The 12540-nt window shown below is 36.9% G+C and overlaps 1 protein-coding gene across 1 annotated transcript; it reads right to left on the reverse strand.

Annotated features, from left to right (window-relative positions):
- Positions 1-4430: 4430 nt before the first annotated feature.
- On the reverse strand, positions 4431-12102 carry LOC110800399 (phosphomannomutase-like). Its single transcript, XM_022005704.2, has 12 exons — positions 11945-12102; positions 11382-11466; positions 11031-11075; positions 9809-9875; positions 9454-9530; positions 8291-8326; positions 7919-7974; positions 7739-7838; positions 7550-7645; positions 7380-7469; positions 5046-5097; positions 4431-4806 (listed from the first exon to the last, which is right to left on the reverse strand). Exons 2-12 carry the CDS (start codon positions 11445-11447, stop codon positions 4745-4747), a joined length of 747 nt encoding a protein of 248 aa, XP_021861396.1. The 5' UTR covers positions 11448-11466; positions 11945-12102; the 3' UTR covers positions 4431-4744.
- Positions 12103-12540: the final 438 nt, after the last annotated feature.

The raw sequence follows: 12540 nt of genomic DNA on the forward strand, positions 1-12540 counted from the left end.
TTCGAAGGCGACATACTAATTTTGGGTTGGAGCACTCAAACCCAGGAGGTAATTTCATGTAAACTTCCTCTTCAAGATCACCATGTAAAAATGCATTATGAACATCCCATCTGATGGAGATGCCAGTTTTTGGAAGCAGCTATAGCAAGAAAAGTACGAATAGTAGTCATTTTGGCAACTGGAGCAAATGTTTCATTATAATCAATGCCTTCTTTTTGATGATTTCCCAAAACAACCAATCTAGATTTGAGCCGTTCAATATCACCGCTTGAGAAAAATTTGGTTCTGAAGACCCATTGACTACCCAGAGCACGTTTTCCTGGAGGAAGTTCCTCCAAAGTCCATGTCCCATTATCTTCCAAGGCTCGGATCTCTTCCTGCATAGATTTCTTCCAACCCTCATCCCTCATCGCCTCCCTGAAAGATTTTGGATCTTTTCCAGAAATAATAGCTGCTAGAAACTTACGATAATTAACAGAGAAATTGTCACAATTAATATAATGTGCTAAAGGATAAGGAGTACCTGAGGAGTGATGTGGAAACGGAGAAGAAGAAGATGGACTTTCAGCAATTATTGTGTGAGTAACATAATCTTGGAGCCAAGAAGGTGGAGCCTTGTCCCTTAAGCCGCGGCCCAAGTCAGGAGATGGGTTCCCAACAGTTTGGGCTTCGGGTGAGGTATTTTGCTGGGCGTCGTGTGAGTTATGTTTCTGGGCGTGGGGTAAGGGTACATCATTGGGGTTATGGGCTTCAGGTGAGGAAATGATTTGTTGGGGATTATGGGCTTTGGGTGAAAGATTAATTTGTTGGAGATTTTGGGCTACGGGGGAGTGAATTAGTTGTTGGGGATTTTGTAAACCAACTAATGTGTCAGTGGTGGGGTTGGATGAGTTATCCAATAAAATAGGAGAGGTAGGTAGGTGGTCCAACGTGGCAGTAGGACCAACTGCCTCTGCGTGTGGATCAATGGGATTGGGCTCATTTATGTTGGGCTCAATTGGATCAACAGGCTCATTGCAAATTGAAAAATCATAATCAACCTCATCTTCACTAATAACATAAGGCACAATTATATTTGGTTCAATGTTGACATTCTCCGGGTCAACAAACGGAAATATTTCCTCAAAAAACTTCACATCTCGAGACACAAAAAATTCCTTTTTATCAAGATCGTAAACCAACCAACCTCTTTTGCCAAATGGATACCCTATAAAAATACATTTTCTACTCCTACTTTCAAATTTATCTCCTTTGGTTTTTTGATTTGTGAGCAAAACACAGACACCCAAAAGTATGTATAGTATCATAGGAAGGCGGGATACCAAATAAGATTTCATATGGTGTTTTATTATTCAATAACGGTGAGGGAGTTCTATTAATTAAATGTGCGGAAGCGAGAACACACTCCCCCCAAAAATAAATAGGTAATTTTGCTTGAAATCTCAAAGCCCGGGCAATGTTTAGGATGTGTTTATGTTTTCTCTCAACCCGCCCATTTTGTTGAGGAGTTCCGACACATGAGGAAAAAAAAAGAATGCCAGTAGCGGAAAAATAATCACGCAAACAATTAAATTCCGTGCCTTTATCGCTTTGAACTATTTTAATTGTTTTAGAAAATTGGCGATCAATCATGGAAATAAAATTCATAAAAGTACGAAAAACTTCTGTTTTATCATCCAACAGATATACCCAAACGGCTCTAGAAAAATCATCAACTATAGTCAAAAAATAACGAGCGCCACAGGAAGAGGCATGTCTATATGATCCCCACAAATCACAATGAATTTTCTCAAAAATACGACTAGCTTTATTTTCACTAATAGGAAATTTGTCTCTATGATGCTTGGCACGAAAACAAACCTCACAAACTTTATTTAAACTACCCTTAAGGTCAATACTAGGAGAAGTAAGTTTACTACTTTTTCTGAGGGGTGTCCCATCCTTTTGTGCCACAACTCCAATGTCGATGTTGCTCCATTCACCAAAACATGTTGCACCGAGTCATCTTCTCCGAAGTAGTAAAGTCCATCTCGTCTAACTCCCTTTCCAATCAGCTCCCCCGTTTGGTCCTGTATGGCACACATAGAATAATTAAATTTGACAATTCCCTGTAAATCATCATTTAATTGAGATACCGAAAGTAAATTGCAGCTAAATTGAGGAACATAAAGGACATTTTTTAGAATAATATTTTTTGATAATCGAACCGAGCCTCCTTGAGTTGCATTTTCCGTTTTTCCGTTGGGAAGTGAGATCGGGCAATCATAAATGTCCGAAATATTAAACAACAAATTTTTATCACCTGGGACATGATGTGTTGCTCCGATGTCAATTATCCAAAAATTAGTATTAAATTTACCATTAAGTCGGTGATCTAAGATGGGTGTACTGCCAAATAGGCCTGCTATAGTCTTCCATTGTTCAGGTGTGAATAGGCTTTGGGCCTGACCCATTAAGGATTGAGTAACTTGATTTGAAGATGGAGTAATTAATTGATTTGTAACGCTGGGCGTTACATGCTGTGGAGATTGGTTGACTTCACATTGTTGGGCATGCATTGTATTAGCACGAGCTGGGCCACGAGAGGATCTGCCACGTCCACGTGAGGGCTTGTTGGAGTACCCTCCAGGCCCACGTGATGGGACAGATTGCCTGGGCTGGTCCATTGCGTTTTCTGGATAGCCCACAATTCCATAACAATCTTCACTTGCATGACTTGATTTATTGCAATGTATGCAAGGATTTAGGACCCAACATGTTGTAATATCGTGGCCTGATTTTTGGCAATTTGTGCAAAATGGTACATCACTATTAACTTGTCGGTTCATGCCTGCAGTTGCACGAATAGCAAAACCAGCTACCTCGGATGGGCTGTCCTCCATCGCGGGTTTGGCTAGCCGGACACGTTCGTCTTGTGTCACCAATTGATATGCCCGATCAAGTGTAGGCAAGGGATCTTGAGACAAAATATTAGTACGTTGTTGAGCATAATACGGAGTATATAGTCCCATCAAAAATTCATGTAATTTAGCCGTTTCACGTCTTTTGACATGTTGATCTGCAGCAGAACAATTTAAACAACATGTACAAGTAATAATAGGTTCAAGATACCAATTGACTGTTGGTTCAGTGGTGATTGAGGCTGAACTTGGTAGGGAGGACCTGTGTTCGATCCCCCGCAACAACAATTGGGAGGGGAATGGAACCTATCCACTCAGAACTCGCCCCGAATCCGGATTAGCCCTAAGGGTGAACCGGATGGTACACCAAAAAATAATAGGTTCAAGATTGTTTAAATCCTCCCACAAAGCATTCAATTTACCATAGTATTGAGAGACAGTCATAGACTTTGTTTGTTCACAACGGGCAATTGCAAATTTTATTTGTTGAATTCTATGGTCATTAACAACAGAAAAACGATGTTTAAGATGATCCCATAAGCGCTTGGGATCTCTATATTTTGTCAATTGAGATTTTACCTCAGGATCAATTGTATTTGTAATCCAGGAGACGAGCATAGCATTGATTGTAGTCCAATCCGATTGTGTGCATGGTGCAATTGGAGACGTGATTGTACCATCCAAGAACTGGAATTTTCGTCGTGCTTCTAATGCGGTTTGAATATCGCTAGCCCATTCATCATAATTATTATTACGGAGTCTAGTTGGAGTGATAAAATCACCCGGACGATCCTGACTACCTAGATAAAACGGGGAATCTGGTTCGATTTTCTTAGGTGGAAGCGGTGTGGCTTCATCACCTGCCATGGAAAAAACGGGTTTATAGGAACCTTGCTCTTGATACCATGTAAAATATAATAGAGAGGAGAAAAGCTTGAATTGTATTGATTGAGCAATGAAATATATATAGTACAATGATTACCGTAAAATATATCCTAATACTACTAAGTCTAGAGTTTTAACAAATCTAAGTATGCTACTGCCTAGATTTACGTGGGTTCCAAGACTTTAGGAATAATAGTTATGTTAAACTCTAACTCTAGGGGTATTAGAATTATAGTGTAATTCTAATCCCTAACATATAGTAATGAAGTCGAAACCATGAAGTATGTTGGTAATTAATGTTGAGTGTATTAGACTAACATATTATAAAGCCTAATTTTCCAATTAGATATCACTTATGTACCCATACCTGATCCAAAATGGATAGCCAATGTTTGGATATCTGAACTTATCGATTCAGTTTATGGCTATCAATTCTAGTGTTATTGGTTTCGGGCACCCAATGATAACACTATCAGCCCACCCCTAATTATAAGTACAAGTTGAAACAAATTCAATTACCAATTGATCCTATCAATTCTCGGTAAGCCGAGTCCCCGACAAGTAATACAAGTTAGGATCTCACTCTCGTCTCTTAACATGAGCAAAAAGGTATGGAGTACATATTTCCTGTTGCATTCCATGGTATGAGCAAAAACGTAAATTTATTCCTGCTATACGTTTCTTTAAAATTCAATGAAGTAAACCAATGTTACAAGAAAGGAAAACCACAATACAATGTAGTCAATGGCAAGGATTGGACAAACATTTTGATGCCATTCACCAGAAATAAGTGAACTTCCTAACATGTTATACAAATACTTTAGGAACTTGATGAATTGCAGAATTTTGCGAACGGGTATATGAAGTTTTTGCTTGTTTAATTTAATGTTCTGTATAAATTCGTAGTCCGAACCTTCTTAAAAAAACTGTGTCAATAGATGATGTAGACAGCAGATGTCTCATTCTTTCTTGGTCAGGAAAATCTCTGTACACTGCTTCATTGTATCCTCAGGACTGGTAACTGAGAATTGTAAAAACACTGGATTAGTAGAATTCAAACACGAGAAACTAATGCAAAATGCCATAGAGAGCATAATGTTCACTTGAACATATGTTAGTAACCAACAAGAACATTGTGTTTCAGATTTTCAGGGGATAATTATCAGTTCAAAAGTAGAAGACTCTGACTAAGAACCGGAAACGTAATATGAAGAGATGGACCTGAGATCGACCATTGAAAAATCAAAAGAACTAGCTCACCTGTATGACCTACAGTCCTCTCAGATGCAAAAATTTCATAGTCATTTCCACCCTGCAAAAAGGAAACCAACACCGAGTTATAGAAGAAACAGTTCCACGGCAGAAAATGAGATGTACAAATTCGGTTGAGTGTATTGTAGGGTTATCAGAGGACTACTGATGCAATCACACTTAGTATGAAACAGAACAATGCTATCTGTTCGCATTTCTCATGTTCTCTCACTTCCTGGAAGTTCAAATCAATTCGTGCCCTAATTCAACGCTTACTTTGAATCCCAACATGCAAAAGGTCATTTAAATTTTAAAAGAAAGAAACAAACAAGTATACTTGAATATAAAAAAATATAATAAGACGCAGCGAGAAGCTAACATAGTTCTTCACTTGGATATTTTAACCTGACATTAATGGAGTATGTGAAACAATTTAATACTCCAAAAAAGGTAAACAGTACCAACTTCTTAAAGTTCAGAAACCCATCTCTTCAGAAAGTTTGGCAAGAACGCTAGTCCGAGAAGTAGATTTTATTTACCCATGAAATTATCATAACAAGGAGCTGCATAGATCTCAATACTTAGTCATGTCATTATTCCTTAATCATTGGTCAACCTACTCAACCGTGTGGCACTATGTGCTAATACTTGCCTCTAAGCAAGCCATTTCCCAGTAGGTATTCTCTTTTCTAAGGCTGCCACACAATTTCCAAGCATAGAAAATTCAATAATGGGGTTGTACAAAGAACTGGATGGTAGATCAGTCCCATTTTGGGGTTTCTGCGTAGAGAAAATGGACTATTGGAAGTTTCAGGATAAGCCTTCTAGGTGGATGTAACAGACTGGAAATCGTAAATATAAAAATGAGAATGAGGGAATTTGGGGAAAAACACTAGCTGATTGTAATTCGACCCAATTAAATTGTCAAATTGGGGTCAGTACCAGACATTCGAGTGGCTAGACACTCCCTAAACAAAAGCTAAACAAAATAAAATAACACCCAACAAATTTCTCTTATCTCCCCCTTGGCTGATCATCAACTCTTTATATACACATATATCTTTCTGACTCCCTTTCCCTTTAAGCATAGACATAAAATAGCACCCAATAAACTCACTGCCAAATCTCCAAGCTAATGCTAACTGAATCTATTGCATTACCCAAAGTGCTCCTTCCCCTATACCTCATGCATTGCAGAGGTATAATCTAGAATGGCTTGTTGAAGGATTTTACCAGAAAAGAATGATAAAAAAATGATATAAGTGTACTAAGATCTAGCGACTTATCTAAAAATATTACTCCCTCCGTATTTATTTAAGGGATACACTTGCTTTTTCTGGCCGTATTTATTTAAGAGATACACTTGCTATTTTTAGTAACTTATCAACCCCACCATCTAATTAAATAATCTATCTACACCCCACCCCCACCCCCCATCCCCTAAAATGACATGGTCCCCACTTGTTTTACTTATTAAAATGTCTACTCAACCCCACTTGTTTTATTACTTTATTTCATTCAATTCTTTTTCTTAATACCCGTGCCCGACCAAGTGTATCTCTTAAATAAATACGGAGGGAGTAAGATTTGATTGGTAAAAGGGTTCTTTAAAGTTAGGACATGTATATGTAACTTAGGACGAGTTGTGCATACAACCTAGGCCACTTTACTTATTTCCCTCACTCATTAGAGAGGCTAGCATGGTAACACCTCATAATCGGCAAGTAAGCAGCTCAACTGTACATAACTGTTTTAACACTTCACTCTCCAACTAATACATATTCCTATAGTCCCACCATCTCCCATTTTATAACACAAGGCTGAGTTTGAGTGTGGAAACCTAGGGAGAGTTCAAGTCATTTTGGTGGGCTAACTATAGTATCCCTTCAGCAAAACTGCAAAAGGGTGTGGCCAAGATTATTTTTAAAAAAACCGTTAAATAAGCAAAAGCAAACCGAAACTCATGTGTTGGCCTAAGTAACCTAATTCACACAGTAAGGAGCTTCTTAGGCAATAATTAACAAGCGAGCCTGGATGTGGCATACACTATATCAATAGTATCCTTATGGTCTAAAGAGGCCCTGGCCAAGATAGAATCACTGGAGGCTGAATAGAGTAAGCGTTTCAATTAGACCATTTGCCATAAATGCAACATGACATTATGACCTTCACTACAATACAACATATTCACGTGATATGTCAACCAAACTCAACATTATTGCTGTGCAGCAAGTGATAGAGCAAAAAGGGAATCAAGAGTAGACTGATAAAAAGCACAATTTGATAGAGAGTAGAGGCATTAGAGAGCAAAAAAAACTAATAAAAACAAATTATAAACCTCACCTCAAAAGTTTTGTCACCAAAAAAGTGAATCTCATTGAAGTCCTCAAGGTACCGCAAACTGTAGGTCTTATCCCAACCTCGAGGGAAAACCTATAAAATGCAAGACCTAGATGAGAATTAAAATTCATTGGTAATGTTAACAACATTTAATATGATCGAGAATTACTTACATCAAAGCTTATCTGCCCTCCTATTGAAAATGTCAGGTTAAAGTGACCAAACTTCTCGCGCAATACAGACACCATAGTTGAACGTACTTTTTGGATCTGTATGAAGTGATATAATTCTCAAAGATAATGAATGAAAAGCTAAATGATCATATTCATATAAGAGAATATATACAGAGAAGAAGGTCCTACCTTGTCATACTTTTCAAATTCGTCTCTTTCTTCTTGGCTACAGTTTCTCCCAATAGGTGAAACATTGATCATTCCATTTCGAAACTCTATGAATGTTCCCCTGCAAATATTGATGGAAAAAATCAATAAGTAGAGCCTTTTCGAAAGCACAAAGAAATAAAATACAATACCAACATATACCTTTTTATAGGAATATCCAATTCTGCAATGTACTTTAGCGTAAAATTGATGAACTCCTGAAACAACACATTGCAAATCAGTTGAACTGTTTAGAAAAATGATGCACATACCAATAACCCGGGGCTAACACATGTCCAAGACTCCAAACACCTAGACTTTCTGACATTAACTTATCTAAAGTTGCAAACTATCCATCAAGCAACCCTGATACAATTATTCTCAAAATTAATGCTATTAACCATGACGTTCTCTTAGGCATCCCCGTCAGCAAGCATTCAAAATTTGATTGTGTTCAACTAGAAACCTAATACAACCTCATTCAAGTTTAACATCGTATTTACACAATGTTCTCTCCACTTCATCTACTCTTACCTTGAGCTTTTCCTCTCCGAGAAGTTTCTTCAAGCTCTGCAACATCATAATACACTCATTAGACATAAGAACTACGTAATCTTGTAATTATTAACACAGTACCCACTCTAAAAGAACCTTATCAATATGACTCTTTCATCTCTGGACAGATATGATATCTAGTTTATAATAAGAATAGGGAGAATATCAACAACTCAACATTTGACATCTCTCTTAAATGCCACGTGTCCTTTTCTAAAGAGAAATCAACATAAATTGATCATAACATATGCATATAAGGGAGCACAAAATAATATGGGTTGGAAAATAGTCATAAATATTATTCCCTTCGTTCCTAAATAGTAGTCCTGTATTCCTAATCGGGCGTGTCCTTTTACTAGTCCTGATTCTATTGTTGGACATGCAAACATTCTACACTTTTCCCACTTTTCCATAAATTATGATTGTTTTCTCTTACACAAATTTGTTTTTTCCCACCCAACCATCCCCACATCCACTTTTATTTTGTACTTTATCAACAAACAATCATCTACTTTATCTCCTTCCCCATAAAAACACTCACAATCATTGTTTTTCTTACACATTCTTCACATTTCTTAATACGCGTGTTTTTCACCAAATGAGACTACTATTTAGGAATGGAGGGAGTATCACTGTAAAATCAAATACTCCGTACTTTATTACTATTTTTCATTAACTGTTTCATAATTATACTATTCGTCATCAATATATTATATTATTTTGAAATTATAGAATTAATATTTCTTCTCAACACAAGAAAGTTCATAAAAACCTTGACTTGTTGTACGACTAAGATAACCAATCCAGTAGTTAATCTAACCAATAAAAAAACTAAATATAAATGAAAGTTATCCATTGTCTCCAACATGCGATTGAAATACTTGCTGATGAAGGCTGGTTTTAACAAAAAGATTAGGAACAAACTAACCCAGTTCAAAAAAAAAACTCTAGATTCCAAAATAAATTTCTTTTATACCAAAACAAGCTACGAAAAATGATATGACCCTTCCATTAGGCATTTAGGCCTGTATTTCACAAACTCTTGACTAGGCAAAAACGAGATCATTGTAAAGATACATTTCACTCCAATGCCATATCAGATTCGGTAAATAGATTAATATAAACAAGATTTAGATGGTTACCATGATGGCAACCTCCGCACCATCTTTATAAGCCACGAGTCCATTCTCCGCGAAAACATAATCATAGTCATTAATAACTGTAAAGACAAAACAACGATGATGTTGTATAAGAAGAAAAAACTCAAAGTAATAGTTCTCCTGCGATGCCCGTGTGACAGATCAAGAACTTAGTTTATTTCTAGGTAGGGGTTGACTTATAAAAGTGATAAGGAGAATTGATACCCGAGTCAACAAGTATATAATCCAATATCAATATCTGGCGAAAAAACAAATTACACCATTGAATTTGCTATTCGTTCCCACAATTATAAAGGACGGAGAATGAGTGCAGAAAATTAGGTGTTCAGAAGTTGACCTGTCTTTCCAAGTTGCTCTGATATCTTAGTTAAGTCAGATCCTCCAACAACACCAACAGGAACAACCTGTAATAAGCCATTGATTATATTAGATGAAGTTTCTCTGGTTATCCATTTATCTATTGCTAAATTAGAATCAGTAACACACAAGTTTACATCGCCTACGAAGCTACAAGGCTTTCATTTTCTCCCCTTGCCTTTCAATATAAGGGGGATGGAGGGTGGGGAGTTGGTAATGTGTAATGAGCTTACTTCACATATCAAATTGCATGGACTGGTATGGTAAACTTGCTAAGACTTTCGGAGAGTAGAAAAACTAACAAAACCCTACTCTCCTTACAAAAAAGGCCCTGTGAGGGGGAGCCTTAATGAAGCTAGATGTCATCACCAAAGTCTTATAATTTTTTTTGTTAAGCTTCAAAATATAAGCAAACCAACATTATGAAAGACAGCAAGCTTAATGCATGGCATGGTCAAGAGAATAATCTAGAATCAGGGTTATCAACTTATCGGTATACGGAGTTCTCACACAAACACTTGTTACTGGAACCATAATTGTTTTACTTGATTCTTTAAACCAACAACATTCAAGTATGCAACATGTTAAGATGACGTCATAATTAATAGTTCATTTGTTAACATTCAAAAGGAATCACTTCTTTGGATAGGCTTGGATTTGGGGTACAGGAAGCTAGTAAGAGAAAAAAAAAAAAAGAGGAGGAGAAAGGGTGGAGTTGGTGGAGATGGTGGTGGTTGGGGACGAGTAAGGGGTTGGAGAATTATTACCCTTCAAATGAGGGTAGTAATTAATCCACGATGCCTTCCTCCTCCCTTAACCACCCACCACATCCACTCATTTTCCTTCTCTTATTACCTCCCAAATGATCCCTCCTCCATCAACCACCACTACTTCCATCCATTTTCCTTCCCTTCATTTTATCAACTAAGTTTTACATTTAAAATGGCTACTTCTAACATAGCTGCTCCATATAGAAGATGCATAGGCATATATTTTGCACATTGGATTTGAATGTGGAGAGAACAATTTTGAAGGAATATCTAAAGATGCTCAGTGAAAAATAGATCATAAATACTTAAAAACTCAGTACACAGTATGAGTCCTATGATTTTGATTAACACCAAACTCTATGAAGACATACTGTACACCTTACAGGCAGTTCCACTGTTCAACTATGGAGGTTACAAAATTCAAGAACATACCTTGCGCAATTCTTTCATGAATTTCAACATCTCTGGCGTTACCTCCTGCCAATGTAATGTGTAATTAGGGAAAGTTTTCATAAAACAAGGTCAATCTTTTTACAACAATATACCCCATATATTTGAATTAGAATTGCAAGTGCAAAATTAGAATTGCAAATCATAGTATAAAATACAATTTTTACAATAATTACCCCATATATTTTTGAGATTCAGATTTATACTCAGGAACACCAATAATTGACAAATTTGTTCATATTAACATCATCAAAGAGAAATATGCACAAGAACAATCCAAATCAATAAATCCGTTGTTTGGAAATAAAAGGATATGATGGAAAGAAACACTACCTTTCTGGGAGCTGTAAGTGTCCCATCGACATCGAACAATGCGATTATAGCGGGCTTAGCAGCCATTTTGAGCGATGAACTTCACCTGCCGTAAGTTTGCAAACATATTTATTTAAATTATCACACACACAATACACTTCAACGTATTCAAAAGACGCAAATTGACGATGAAGAAACCAAATTGGAGATCTCACGCAGAGAATTCGAATCAAAAATTGAAGATCATAATTCACTAATTGCTAACCTATGAAATGAAGTATCTAATTAACTAATATTATTAAGTCCAAATTGTAATTACATTGTCAAAATCACATTCTAGATCAAGTTAAAATAAACTTAGTAACTAGATCATGTAGTGTACAATACGGAACCCCAATGGAACATAAAGTTAGATCTGAAAATGCTCAATTTATAATCAAACTACACTCTTTAACAACAAAATTAGCATCATTATGAATGCAAAGCGCAAAGATCAATGATCTGCAAAGAAAAATTGCTCTGTAGCAGCCACAAATCAAAGAAAAAACGTAAGAGAGAGAAAGACGGAAGGGAGGAGGTGGCACCTGCGGCTGAGATGGCACCGGCGTTGAATTCCGGCGATGTTGATTTAGCTGGAGAGTAGAGGAAATCAAAAAATGATCTAGTCTAGTACGGAGTAGTAGAGAGGACTTATAAAGGGGGTGGCTATCTTTCAAATTAAGAAACAGCGGGTCTTCCTTTTTCCTAGAATGGCAGCCGGGGCAGCCGGATAAGGATTTTTGTTTTTTATTGTGTGTTTATTACTCTCTCCGTCTCGGAATACTTGAAACCGTTTGATCGGCACGGAGTTTAATTGATTATAATTGACTTCTTATTTAATTGAAAGGTAGTTAGTAGTGGGGTATTTTTTTAATATAGATAGTGGGATGTGGTGGGGGGTCATGAATTTTTTAATGTTTATTTGGGGTAATAGGGTTGTTGGTGGGCCCTTAGGTAATGTGAGAAAATAATAAAATATTATGTAAAGTTTCCATTTTTAGAAGCGTTTCAAGTAATCGGGGACGGCCCGATAAGGAAAGCTGTGAGGGGGTCGAAAAAGCGCGAGGCTAATGCGTGACCTTGTCCCTCGTGGGTGTGACGATTCTTTTTATTCAATCAAGTGTAATTGGATTTCCTGTGA

The sequence above is a fragment of the Spinacia oleracea genome, chromosome 5, assembly GCF_020520425.1.
Source record: "Spinacia oleracea cultivar Varoflay chromosome 5, BTI_SOV_V1, whole genome shotgun sequence".
Lineage (NCBI taxonomy): Eukaryota > Viridiplantae > Streptophyta > Magnoliopsida > Caryophyllales > Amaranthaceae > Spinacia > Spinacia oleracea.